The sequence below is a fragment of the Dendrobates tinctorius genome, unplaced genomic scaffold, assembly GCF_039654945.1.
Source record: "Dendrobates tinctorius isolate UK_male_01 unplaced genomic scaffold, ASM3965494v1 ptg000086l, whole genome shotgun sequence".
NCBI classification, from domain to species: Eukaryota; Metazoa; Chordata; class Amphibia; order Anura; family Dendrobatidae; genus Dendrobates; species Dendrobates tinctorius.
Genome location: NW_027361754.1, coordinates 13,298,394 through 13,311,279, shown reverse-complemented (window position 1 = coordinate 13,311,279; position 12,886 = coordinate 13,298,394). Strand labels below are relative to the sequence as shown.

At 42.9% G+C, this 12,886-nt stretch overlaps 1 protein-coding gene across 1 annotated transcript; it reads left to right on the top strand.

Moving 5' to 3' along the window:
* The first annotated feature begins 1,971 nt into the window (after positions 1-1,971).
* LOC141097698 (nicotinamide N-methyltransferase-like) lies at positions 1,972-12,358 on the top strand. The gene is made up of 3 exons (XM_073585077.1): positions 1,972-2,142; positions 2,594-2,801; positions 7,897-12,358. Exons 1-3 carry the CDS (start codon positions 1,992-1,994, stop codon positions 8,318-8,320), a joined length of 783 nt encoding a protein of 260 aa, XP_073441178.1. The 5' UTR covers positions 1,972-1,991; the 3' UTR covers positions 8,321-12,358.
* Positions 12,359-12,886: the final 528 nt, after the last annotated feature.

Genomic DNA, 12,886 nt, shown 5'->3' with positions numbered 1-12,886 from the left:
AGTGATTGTTGAATGAATTTTGGTGGATGCTTTTGTTTTGGCGCATAAGACTTCATAGGGGGTTAAGGATCTGTCAAGGTCAATCGAACGGTGTCATTGGCATATGAGATAGGAAAGTTTGTTTTTTGAGAAAAATTCAAATGTTCATTTTTTCTTTCCACATTACTTTAGTTCTTGGGAAGTACCTGAAGGGTTAATAAACTTCTTGAATGCGGTTTTGCGCACCTTGAGGGGTGCAGTTTTTAGAATGGTGTCACTTTTGGGTATTTTCTGTTATATTGGCCCCCCAAACTCACTTCAAATGTGAGGTGGTCCTTAAAAAATTGGTTTTGTAAATTTAGTTGGAAAAATGAGAAAATCGCTGGTCAAATTTTAACCCTTATAATGTCCTAACAAAAAAAGCATGTTTCCAAAATTATGCTGACGTAAAGTAGGCATGTGGGAAATGTTATTTATTAACTACAGCATTTTGTGAGACACTCTGATTTAAGTGTACAAAAATTAAAAGTTTGAAAATTGCTAAATTGTCAAAAATTTTGCCAAATTTCCTTTTTTTTTTATAAATAAACGCAAGTTATATAGAAGAAATTTTACCACTAACATGAAGTACAATATGTCACGAAAAATCATTCTCAGAATCAGTTGCATACGTTGAAGCGTTCCAGAGCTGTAAACTCATAAAGTGACAGTGATCAGAATTGTAAAAAAATTGCTTGGTCATTAAATACTAAATTGGCTCTGTCACTAAGGGTATGTGCACATGTTGCAGATTTTTCCACGCGGAATCTGCAGGTCAAAATGCCTGCGTTTTACCTGCGGATTTTCTTCAGATTTTGAGCGGTTTTCGCCTGCGTTTTTACACCTGTTGATTCCTATAATGGAATAGGTGTAAAAACGCTGCGGACTCTGCACAAAGAATTGACATGCTGCAGAAAATAAACCGCTGCATGTCCGCGCGGAATTTTCCGCAGCATGTGCACAGCGGTTTTTATTTTACATAGGATAACATGGTACTGTACATCCCTTAGAAAACTGCTGCGGATCCACAGGGCCAAATCCGCTGCGGATCCGCAGACGAATCCGCAACGTGTGCACATACCCTAAGGGGTTAAAAGATTCTTACAAACGCGAATCATCCATTTCATTTAAAAACAATTCCATATAGTAATTGTCACTTACTGCGCATTATAATATATGGGAGGATTTTTTTTTTTTTTTTTTTTTTTTAGCTGTAGCAGGGTGAGTATAATATTGTTTTTTTATTATTTTCTGGGGTCAGGAAAAACCTTGAAGCATAATAAAGCACATTTGATTTGCAGTGGATACATACTATGCAAAATTAAATTTTTGGCTAATTTCCATTAATATCTGCCTAATGGAATTCCAACAGATTTGCTAATCGCTAATGGTCAGTTTTTTTCTGTGCATCTATACGATCACAGCAATACCAAATGTGTTATTTATTTTTATGTTTTATCTCTTTTCCACTATAAAAACACTTAAAAAAATGAGTCACCAAAACCAAAAATCCATCAAACATGAATTTTAAGGCCAATGGAACTGAACAAAGACTTAGTTTTGGTGGGTAGAGCTTTAGTTTTTATTGCTACCATTTGGAATTATATAAGCCTTCTTAAGCTCTTGTTATTTAATTTTATTCACAGGCAGGATAAAAAAAACAGCAATTCTGGTATTTTTCACCTTTCTAATTACATAAAATGATGATGTAACAGATGAGAATATTTTTCGGACACAGAGATACCGACAATGTTTTTTTTCTTTTGATTTAATTAAATTTTTAACACATGAGGAAAGATAATTTATTCTCCATGGGAATTTATGAAAACTCATGTTCCCATGAGTGCCTCAAGAACACAAGATCTTATGATGTCGTTAGCAATATTTACAAATTGCAAATTGATTCCTTGTGATTATATAAGAAGTTAAGAGCTGGTGTAGAGGTCGTCACTCCAGTGATACAAGATTAAACGATGGACTCCAGTAGCAATAAACATTATCATGAAGATGGCTTTGACTCCAGAGAAAGTTTAGAGAATTATTATTCAGCTAAAACTGCTAAGTTCTTTCAAGAGGATGCCTTGTTATTTCCCATTGAAAATCTTGCAAAAACATTCTCAGAGGGTATGTATTACTTTTTTTTTTATACTTTTATAATTGAAGAATTTTTATTTTTAAAATTTCATTGGTTTCTTATCTTGAAGGTCTCATTGTGCCCACCCCGATGGAGGTCTACTAACCTGCTACTCATGAGGAAAAGGGGAAAAAACTTTTTATAAACTTTTACTTGGCACCTAAAATTAATTGATTGTAAATAAATACTGAAGATGAGCAAATTGGCTCTAAACAAATCAAATTAGCTTTTAATGAATCTGAATTTTTGGAGGATTCTATTTACATGAATCCAGCAAAATGGCGTCAGCCAAATAAATAGGAGAATGGAAGATAGACTGCAGTTCTCGGTAGCAGCCACTAATCAATCTACAGTTCTACCCTGGTAGATAATCAATATGTTAATCCCCTAGAACCCCTTAAACATCTCAGCTTTTTTAATATTGGGATTTTTTTTCTGCAGGTCATATAAAAGGAGATGTCTTGATTGACTTTAGTGCTGGTCCATTGGTTCATCATTTATATGCAGCCTGTGAGTTTTTCGAACACATCATAGTGCTGAAAGTCAGTGACCGATGCATCATGGAGCTGAAAAGATGGGCGGACGAACGTACAGGAGCATTTGACTGGGGTCATGCAACAAAACTTCATGTAGACATGGAAGGAAAGAGGTGAAGTATTTATAATATTAACCCCTTCACCCCCAAGGGTGGTTTGCACGTTCATGACCGGGCCAATTTTTACAATTCTGACCACTGTACCTTTATGAGGTCATAACTCTGGAACGCTTCCATGGATCCCAGTGATTCTGACATTGTTTTCTCGTGACATATTGTACTTCATGTTAGTGGTAAAATTTCATTCAAATAACTTGCGTTTATTTGTGAGAAAAACGGAAATTTGGTGAAAATTTTGAAAATTTCACAATTTTCCAACTTTGAATTTTTATGCCCTTAAATCACAGAGATATAGCACCCAAAAAACTTGATAACTAACATTTCCCACATGTTTACTTTACATCAGCACAATTTTGGAACCAAAATTTTTTTTTGTTAGGAAGTTATAAGGGTTAAAAGTTGACCAGCGATTTCTCATTTTTACAACACCATTTTATTTTTACGGACCACATCACATTTGAAGCCACTTTGAGGAGTCTATATGATAGAAAATACCCAAAAGTGACACCATTCTAAAAACTGCACCCCTTAAGGTGCTCAAAACCACATTCAAGAAGTTTATTAACCCTTTAGGTGCGTCACAGGAATTGTTTTGAATATTTAAAAAAAAAAATGAACATCTAACTTTTTTTCACAAAAAAAGTATTTCAGGTTCAATTTTTTTTATTTTACCAAGGGTAACAGGAGAAATTGGACTGCAAAAGTTATTGTGCAATTTGTCCTGAGTACGCTGATACCTGATATGTGGGGGGAACGACTGTTTCGGCGCATGGCAGAGCTCAGAATGGAAGGAGCGCCGTTTGACTTTTTCAATGCAAAATTGTCTGGAATTCAGATCGGACGCCATGTCACATTTGGAGAGTCCCTGATGTACCTAAACAGTGGAAACCCCCTACAAGTGACCCCATTTTGGAAACTAGACCCCCCTAAGGAACTTATCTAGATATGTGGTGAGAACTTTGAACCCACAAGGGCTTTACAGAAGTTATAACGTACAGCAGTACAATTAAAAAATCATATTTTTTCCACAAAAATGATCTTTTCACCCCAATTTTTATTTTCCCAAGGGTAACAGGACCCTAAAAGTTATTGTGCAATTTGTCCTGCGTACGCTGATGCCCCACATGTGGGGGTAAACCACTATTTGGGCGCATGGCAGAGCTCGGAAGGGAAACAGCGCCATTTAACGTTTTTGGCTGGAATTGAGATCGGACATCATGTCGCGATTGGAAAACCCCTGATGTACCAAAACAGTGGAAACCCCCCACAAATGACACCATTTTGGAAACTAGACCCCCTAAGGAACTTATCTAGATGTGTGGTGAGAACTTTGAACCCCCCAGTGGTTCACAGAAGTTTATAACGCCCGGGCGTGAAAATAAAAAATTCGTATTTTTTCCACAAACATGATCTTTTAGTCACCATTTTTTTATTTTCCCAAGGGAACCAGGAGAAATTGGACCCCAAAAGTTGTTATCCAATTTGTCCTGAGTATGCTGATACCCCATATGTGGGAGAAAACTACTGTATGGGCACACGTCGGGGCTCGGAAGGGAAGTAGTGACGTTTTGGAATGCAGACTTTGATGGAATGGTCTGCGGATGTCATGTTGCCTTTGGAGAGCCCCTAATGTACCTAAACAGTGGAAACCCCCCACAAATGACCCCATTTTGAAAACTAGACCCCCTAAGGAACTTATCTAGATGTGAGGTGAGCACTTTGAACCCCCAAGGGCTTCACAGAAGTTTATAATGCCCGGGCATGAAAATAAAAAAATCGTATTTTTTCCACAAACATGATCAATTAATCCCCAATTTTTTTATTTTCCCAAGGGTAACAGGAGAAATTGAACCCCAAAAGTTGTTGTCCAATTTGTCCTGAGTACGCTGATGCCCCATATGTGGGAGAAAACTACTGTATGGACACACGTCGGGGCTCGGAAGGGAAGTAGTGACGTTTTGGAATGCAGACTTTGATGGAATGGTCTGCAGGTGTCATGTTGCCTTTGTAGAGCCCCTAATGTACCTAAACAGTGGAAACCGCCCACAAATGACCCCATTTTGAAAACTAGATCCCCTAAGGAACTTATCTAGATGTGAGGTGAGCACTTTGAACCCCCAAGGGCTTCACAGAAGTTTATAATGCCCGGGCATGAAAATAAAAAAATCGTATTTTTTCCACAAACATGATCAATTAGTCCCCAATTTTTTTATTTTCCCAAGGGTAACAGGAGAAATTGAACCCCAAAAGTTGTTGTCCAATTTGTCCTGAGTACGCTGACACCCCATATGTGGGAGAAAACTACTGTATGGACACACGTCGGTGCTCGGAAGGGAAGTAGTGACGTTTTGGAATGCAGACTTTGAGGGAATGTTCTGCGGGTGTCATGTTGCATTTGGAGAGCCCCTAATGTACCTAAACAGTGGAAACCCCCCACAAATGACCACATTTTGGAAACGAGACCCCCTAAGGAACTTATCTAGATGTGTGGTGAGCACTTTGAACCCCCAAGGGCTTCACAGAAGTTTATAATGCCCGGGCATGAAAATAAAAAAATCGTATTTTTTCCACACACATGATCAATTAGTCCCCAATTTTTTCATTTTCCCAAGGGTAACAGGAGAAATTGGACCCCAAAAGTTGTTGTCCAATTTGTCATGAGTACGCTGACACCCATATGTGGGAGAAAACTACTGTATGGACACACGCCGGGGCTCGGAAGGGAAGTAGTGACGTTTTGGAATGCAGATTTTGATGGAATGGTCTGCGGGTGTCATGTGCGTTTGGAGAGCCCCTGATGTACCTAAACTATTGAAACTCCCCACAAGTGACCCCATTTTGGACACTAGACCCCCCACAGAACTTATCTAGATGTGTGGTGAGCACTTTGAACCCCCAAGTGCTTCACAGAATTTTATAACGCTCGGACGTGAAAATAAAAAAATCATTTTTTTCCACAAAAATGATATTTTTGCCCCCAATTTTTTATTTTTCTAAGGGTAACAGGAGAAATTGGACCCCAAAAATTGTTTTGCAATTTCTCCTGAGTAGGCTGATACCCTATATGTGGGGGTAAAACACTGTTTGGGCGCATGGCAGAGCTTGGAAGGGAAGGAGCACCATTTGACTTTTTCAACTCAGAATTGGCTGGAATTGAAATCAGACGCCATGTTGCATTTGGAGAGCCCCTGATGTGCCCAAACAGTGGAAACCCCCAATTCTAACTCCAACCCGAACCCCAACACACCCCTAGCCCTAACCCTAGCCCTAACCCTAACCCTAGACCTAACCCTAGCCCTAGCCCTAACCCTAACCCTACCCTAACCCTAACCTTAATGGAAAAATGGAAATAAATACATTTTTTTAATTTTATTATTTTTCCCTAACTAAGGGGGTGATAACGGGGGGTTTGATTTACTATTTATGGCGGTTTTTATGTTTGGCGGCTGTCGCACGCTAAAAGACGCTTTTTATTGTAAAAATAGTTTTTGCATCACCACATATTGAGAGCTATAATTTTTCCGTATTTTGATCCACCGAGTCATGTGAGGTCTTATTTTTTGCGGGACGAGTTGACGTTTTTATTGGTATCATTTTCGGGCACGTGACATTTTTTGATCGCTTTTTATTCCGATTTTTGGGTCGCAGAATGAACAAAAACCAGCGTTTCGTGAATTTCTTTTTGGGGGGGTGCGTTTACACCATTCCGCATGCGGTAAAATTGATAAAGCGGTTTTATTCTTCGAGTCAGTACGGTTACAGCGGTACCTCATTTAGGTCGTTTTTTCATGTTTTGTCGGTTTTATGCAATGAAAACTATTTTATGTGAAAAATAATTATTTTTGCATCGCTTTATTCTGCGAGCTATAACTTTTTTATTTTTTCGCTGATGATGCTGTTTGGTGGCTTGTTTTTTGCGGGACAAGATAACGTTTTCAGCGGTATCATGGATATTTATATGCGTCTTTTTGATCGCGCGTTATTACACTTTTTGTTTGGTGGTATGATAATAAATCATTATTTTTTGCTTCGTTTTTTATTTTTATTTTTTAAGGGGTTCACTAAAGGGGTTAACTAATGGGACAGTTTTATAGGGTGGGTCGTTACGGACGCGGCGATACCTAATATGTGTACTTTTATTGTTTTTTTTGTTTTTTTTATTTTCAAAAAATGGATTTATTTGGGGGAATATTTTTTTTTTTTTTTTTTTTTTTACTTTATTAAATAGTCCCAGGTGGGACATCACTGTTCTGTGACAGATTGCTGATCTGTCACATCACAGATCACTGTGACAGATCAACGATCTGTCACAGGCAGTGCACAAGGCTTCCTCATGCCTGCGCTTTGCAGGCACTGAGGAAGCCAGCTTCCTGCAGGCCCCCGAAGGCCCCCGTCGCCATCTTGGATTCGGGGGCCTGCAGGAAGGGAGCCCCCGGCAGCAGCGCTGCACATTGCGCTGCCGTGGGGGGCTCAGGGAAGCACGGAGGGAGCCCCCTCTCTGCCGATGCTTCCCTTTAACCCCCGGTACACCGCGATCATGTTTGATCACGGTGTGCAAGGGGTTAACGTGTCGGGGGCGGTCCGTGACGCCCCTGACACATTGTGCCGGGTGTCAGCTGTGATAATCAGCTGACACCCGGCCGCAATCAGCGGCGCTCACCACGTGGGCGCCGCTGATCGCGGTAGACGTACTATCCCGTCCATGGGCATAGGGGCCCAGGTCCCATGGACGGGATAGTACGTCGGATGTCAGGAAGGGGTTAATGCAGATCCATTGTCATTGTTGCTACTGCATAGGAGATACATAGCATATGTTTAGTTAGCATATCAACTAAACATCTCTTTTTTTGCATTTTTTTGTTTAGCTGTCAGTAGAAAAATAATTTAAGAAATTAAAAAGGGGGGAAAAATATCAACATTTATCCACTTAGACCAATGTTTTCATCCATTGGGTTTTGGATAATTCTGGGTAGTATTGGGATGTCATGATTTATGCCTTTCTATCAATCTAGAATCTGGTAATTTCATGACTTCTTATTACTGTTCACAGTATTAAATAACATTTTCTTCAAACTTCTCTTTTTTTCAGTTACCAGTTAAAGGATAAAGAACAAAAAGTGAGATCAGCCCTTCATCATGTTGTGAAATGTGACCTCGAGAAAGAAAATATGATGGATCCGATCGTCTTACCACCAGCCGATTGTGTCATCAGTGTTTGGCTTCTGGATTTTATCAGCAAAGATAAAGATGATTACATCAAATATCTCAGGAAGTTCTCAAAGTTGCTAAAACCTGGAGGACACATTATAATAATTGGGGATTTAGAAACAACATATATAAAAATTGGTAAAGACACTTTACATATGCTCAACTATGAAGAGGACTTTGTCAGGAAATCTCTGGCTGGAGAAGGCTTTATCATCGACTGCTGTTACACTAAAAAGAGAATGATAGTGAATGATTTATGTGACTGTAAAGGTCTCATATACATTGTGGCTCACAAAGAGAAGTAGGTCTATGTCGAAACTAACATATTAAGTGCAAAGATTATATGTAAAGTTTTATATCGGAACATTATAATCAATTGGGTCGCCCTCCCAGGGCAGTGGGGTACTCGGTACCAGGCCGGTATCAGTGGGATGTGTCACAGCAGTGGTGACCCGGACTGTGGCCCTGAGCGCCCAAGTAATAGGGGAGGTTGTTGTGAATGGTGGAATGAAGTTAGATGAATAGTTCGTGACGCCACCTGTGGTGTTTGGTAAGGGAGGTGTTAAGCCGACGTTGCAGACAGATCCTCTGGGACAGATGGTGTGGTACAGCAATGATGTTATAGCCTTCCACAGGCATGGCTGTTGTCCCTGGGCAGTGTAGATGTGGAGACGCTTAGATGGTGTAGTGTTTGGCGCAGGGGGTGTAGTAGTGCCAGGCAGATGGACGCAGGAAGGAATGGAGGACACCAGGGCATGCAGTTCCAAAGATTTACTCACAGTCTGTAGTGCCTGCTTCTGTGCCGTGTCCTCCTGGTCAGGGACTCAGTCAACCTCCAGGCAAGATGGAATGCTCCCTTCCACGCTCCACCAACTTATGTGCCTTTTCTGAACATCTCCTCTATAGCGCCTTTAAGTGTGAAGATCTCCTAGTACTGAGTTACACTGGAGTTCCTCCTGACAGATGTTCCCAAGAACTCTACTTGCACGGCAGACAGCTGTAGCCTGCTTCGGGGACTCTCTACTCCTAAGTCCCGGCTCTCTATCCGTGTTGCTGTTGTGCCCTCAAGTCTTAGATGGGAGTAGTGCATTTACAGCCCACTACTCCACCGATGTCTGCTGCAGAACCATTAGTGTCCATACAACCTCGGGGATCGGGCCCCGGCCTTGCGCTTAGAACTTCTGGCAGGGTTCTTCCTCTAACCCACGTCTTCTGTGTTCCCTTTTACTCCTACATTCCGTACTTGTCTTTCTCTCCTATGGAAGCTCAGGCTGCAGTTCAATGTCCTCCTCCTTCTTTCATTTCCCATGCCAGCTGGCTCAGGTCACTGAGGCAGCTGCAGCACTCGTTCCTCCATCCCTCTTCCAGAGATCCCCCCTCCACTCCGAGTGGCTTCCTCTCTCAGACTCTTCTGACTGCCCGAAAGACTCACCTCTAATCCTAAACCATCCCGCTCTTTTATGTATTCTCAACTCCACCCACCTCCCAGCACGTCTAGTGTTCCAAGCAGGGAACCACCAAAGGTGCTCTGCTACTCTCTAAGCAAGGAGCCGCAATGTGGTTTTGCTGAACTACTCTATTGCGTGGGGTGCGAGTATTGGAGCGTGGTCAGGAGCTCCCAACTTACCTGGATGGTGGGGCACCACACCTTAGGAGAAGGTGCAGTACCTCTGTGGCGACTGAGCCTCAGGCGCGCCACACAATCCCGGCCTTCCTATATCTTATTATTTACCCTTATAGTCTACAGACAATACTTCTAATTTGCTTAAGTATGTCCTAATCTAGAAAAAGTATTTTATAAAAGATCCCAGAGGGTTTTTTTTATTAGTACTGTGCATTTGAAATTTGCAAATTATGCTACTGTTAGGGTTTGCGAATCGCACTAAATATAAATATACGAAAGTGCTATCCCAACGCGGAGTCCACCATGCAGAGATGGTAAACTGCTGCTCTGTAATGGCGAAGTACTAACAAAACACCGGCGGGTTAACCGCTGACCCGGTGAGTACGGGAGCGAACTCTGTTACTTCACAGAGCCGCTGTAACAAATGCTGGAGCCTGTTAACGTCACAGGACTCGGCGGAGTGAGCACTAGTGTACAGTCTCAGGACTCAGCCCCAAAGACGCTGGGTTAGAGTCCTTCTAGACCACTAGCACTCGGCGCCGCAACTGCGGTGCCAGGAAGAAACCGAACTAAACAGAAACCGCACTAAAGTGCATACAGTGCTGTACTGGCCACCACTTACCAGCCTAGACTCAGGACTGGAAAGCGCACTCTAATAGTACAGGAGTTTGCACGGCGCCACTCTGACAGGCACTGCAGTAGATGAGGTACAGTGGTGCCATATAGCTTGGCACACACTTTGCGCTAACATGGGACAGGAGCTGGGAGCACTGAGGCGCTAAGCAGTGCCACTACTCGGCACTGACTCTAAACTCTAAATCCTACTAACATGCGTATCAAAGGGAAGGGGATTCATAATGAGTCAGTCAGCGGTTCACAAGCATCCATCATCACACACACCACTACAAATTACTGTCTATATTAGTGCATGTCCGAGCGGCCATGCGAACCTTTTATAGCAGTGTCCTTCCAGGACCTTCCTGATGGTCCAATCCGAGCTGCTTGAGCACCTGAGCATGTGACCTCCAACCTCCAATGAGAGGTCGTCCCACGGGCATGTTCAGTAGGCTGCAAAAAGGACTTAGCCTCTGGAGCTGCTCGCTGCTGGCTAGTGCGGATTGCTAAAGCTGAACCAGAGGTGGCAGCAGCAACCAACCTGACTGCATTAGCTTGAGCAAGATTATTATTATTATTATTATTATTATTATTTATTGTTATAGCGCCATTTATTCCATGGCGCTTTACATGTGAGGAGGGGTATACATAAAAACAAGTACAATAATCTTAAACAATACAAGTCGTAACTGGTACAGGAGGAGAGAGGACCCTGCCCGCGAGGGCTCACAATCTTCAAGGGATGGGTGATAATACAGTAGGCGAGGGTAGAGCTGGTCGTGCAGCGGTTTGGTCGATCGGTGGTTACTGCAGGTTATAGGCTTGTTGGAAGAGGTGGGTCTTCAGGCTCTTTTTGAAGGTTTCGATGGTAGGTGAGAGTCTGATATGTTGTGGTAGAGAGTTCCAGAGTAGGGGTGATGCGCGAGAGAAATCTTGTATGCGATTGTGGGAAGAGGAGATAAGAGGGGAGTAGAGAAGGAGATCTTGTGAGGATCGGAGGTTGCGTGCAGGAAAGTACCGGGAGACGAGGTCACAGATGTATGGAGGAGACAAGTTGTGGATGGCTTTGTATGTCATGGTTAGGGTTTTGTAATGGAGTCTCTGGGCAATTGGGAGCCAGTGAAGGGATTGACAGAGGGGAGAAGCTGGGGAATAGCGGGGGGACAGGTGGATTAGTCGGGCAGCAGAGTTTAGAATAGATTGGAGGGGTGCGAGAGTGTTTGAGGGGAGGCCACAGAGCATGAGGTTGCAGTAGTCAAGGCGAGAGATGATGAGGGCATGGACTAGGGTTTTTGCAGATTCTTGGGTGAGGAATGAACGGATGCGTGAAATATTTTTGAGTTGAAGTCGGCATGAAGTGGAAAGGGTTTGGATATGTGGTTTGAAGGAGAGATCAGCGTCAAGGATTACTCCGAGGCAGCGAGCTTGTGGGACTGGGGAGAGTGGGCAGTCATTTACTGTAATTGATAGGTTCGTAGGGGGGGTCACGTGAGATGGGGGAAAGATGATGAATTCTGTTTTGTCCATGTTGAGTTTCAGATATCTAGTGGAGAAGAAGGATGAAATAGTGGACAGACATTGAGGGATTCTGGTTAGTAGGGAGGTGATATCTGGTCCAGAGATGTAGATCTGTGTGTCATCAGCATAAAGATGATACTGAAAGCCATGAGATTCTATGAGCTGTCCCAGGCCAAAGGTGTAAATAGAGAACAGCAGGGGCCCAAGGACTGAACCTTGTGGGACTCCGACAGATAGGGGGCGAGGTGAGGAGGTGGTGTGTGAGTGGGAGACGCTGAATGTCCGGTCTGTTAGGTATGATGAGATCCAGGAGAGGGCCAAGTCTGTGATGCCGAGGGATGAGAGGGTCTGTAATGCCAGGAATGCCAGGAATGACGCGCCTTTGCTGAGCAGCCTCCTTTGCGGTCGGGACTGAATGGAAGACCCCAGAAGCCTTGGCTGGGGATTCCTCCTGTGCAGAGGTCAGAACCTAGCAGCTACTAAAATAAAGAAAGTATCTAATTTTGAAAATCATTTGCTTAAGGTCCAAAAAAATGGTTTGAGTAAAAACATCATAATCTATAAAATAAAAAACTGATCGCCTGCCTCTCTCGTGCTGTTGCTTTCTGGGTCGTTTGTCAGTCTGTCTCCACCAATGATATTTCAACATGGAAAGTTGTAAATATAACCAAACTAAGTGCTGAAAATGGATACAAGAATCCAATAAAATTAGTACAATAATCCACCACTCCAAATGCTGGTCTGTCATTCAAAATGAATTCAATCAAAAAGATGCGTGCAAACTGCAGACATAATGGGCTCCCCTATTCCCAGGGCCGGCGATAGAGCAGGAAAAACTGGGCATCTGTACAGAGCCCCTTTCCCCCAGGGAACTCACTACTCCTGGGGCCCCCAGCCAGTGGTGTGCCACTAATGGCGGCAGACCTCACGGCAGCTAGGGTCCTGTGCCAGCTCGGGGCATCCCTCCCTCCGCTTGGCATCGCATGTACTACTGCATCGGCTTCCTGAAAGCCTATATATTTGAAAGCAATGATGGAAGAGGGACTGTCAAGTACGCTCCCTCACCCATCATTCCCTCTCTGCCTCTGACGTCTGATGCAGCGGACGAGATGAC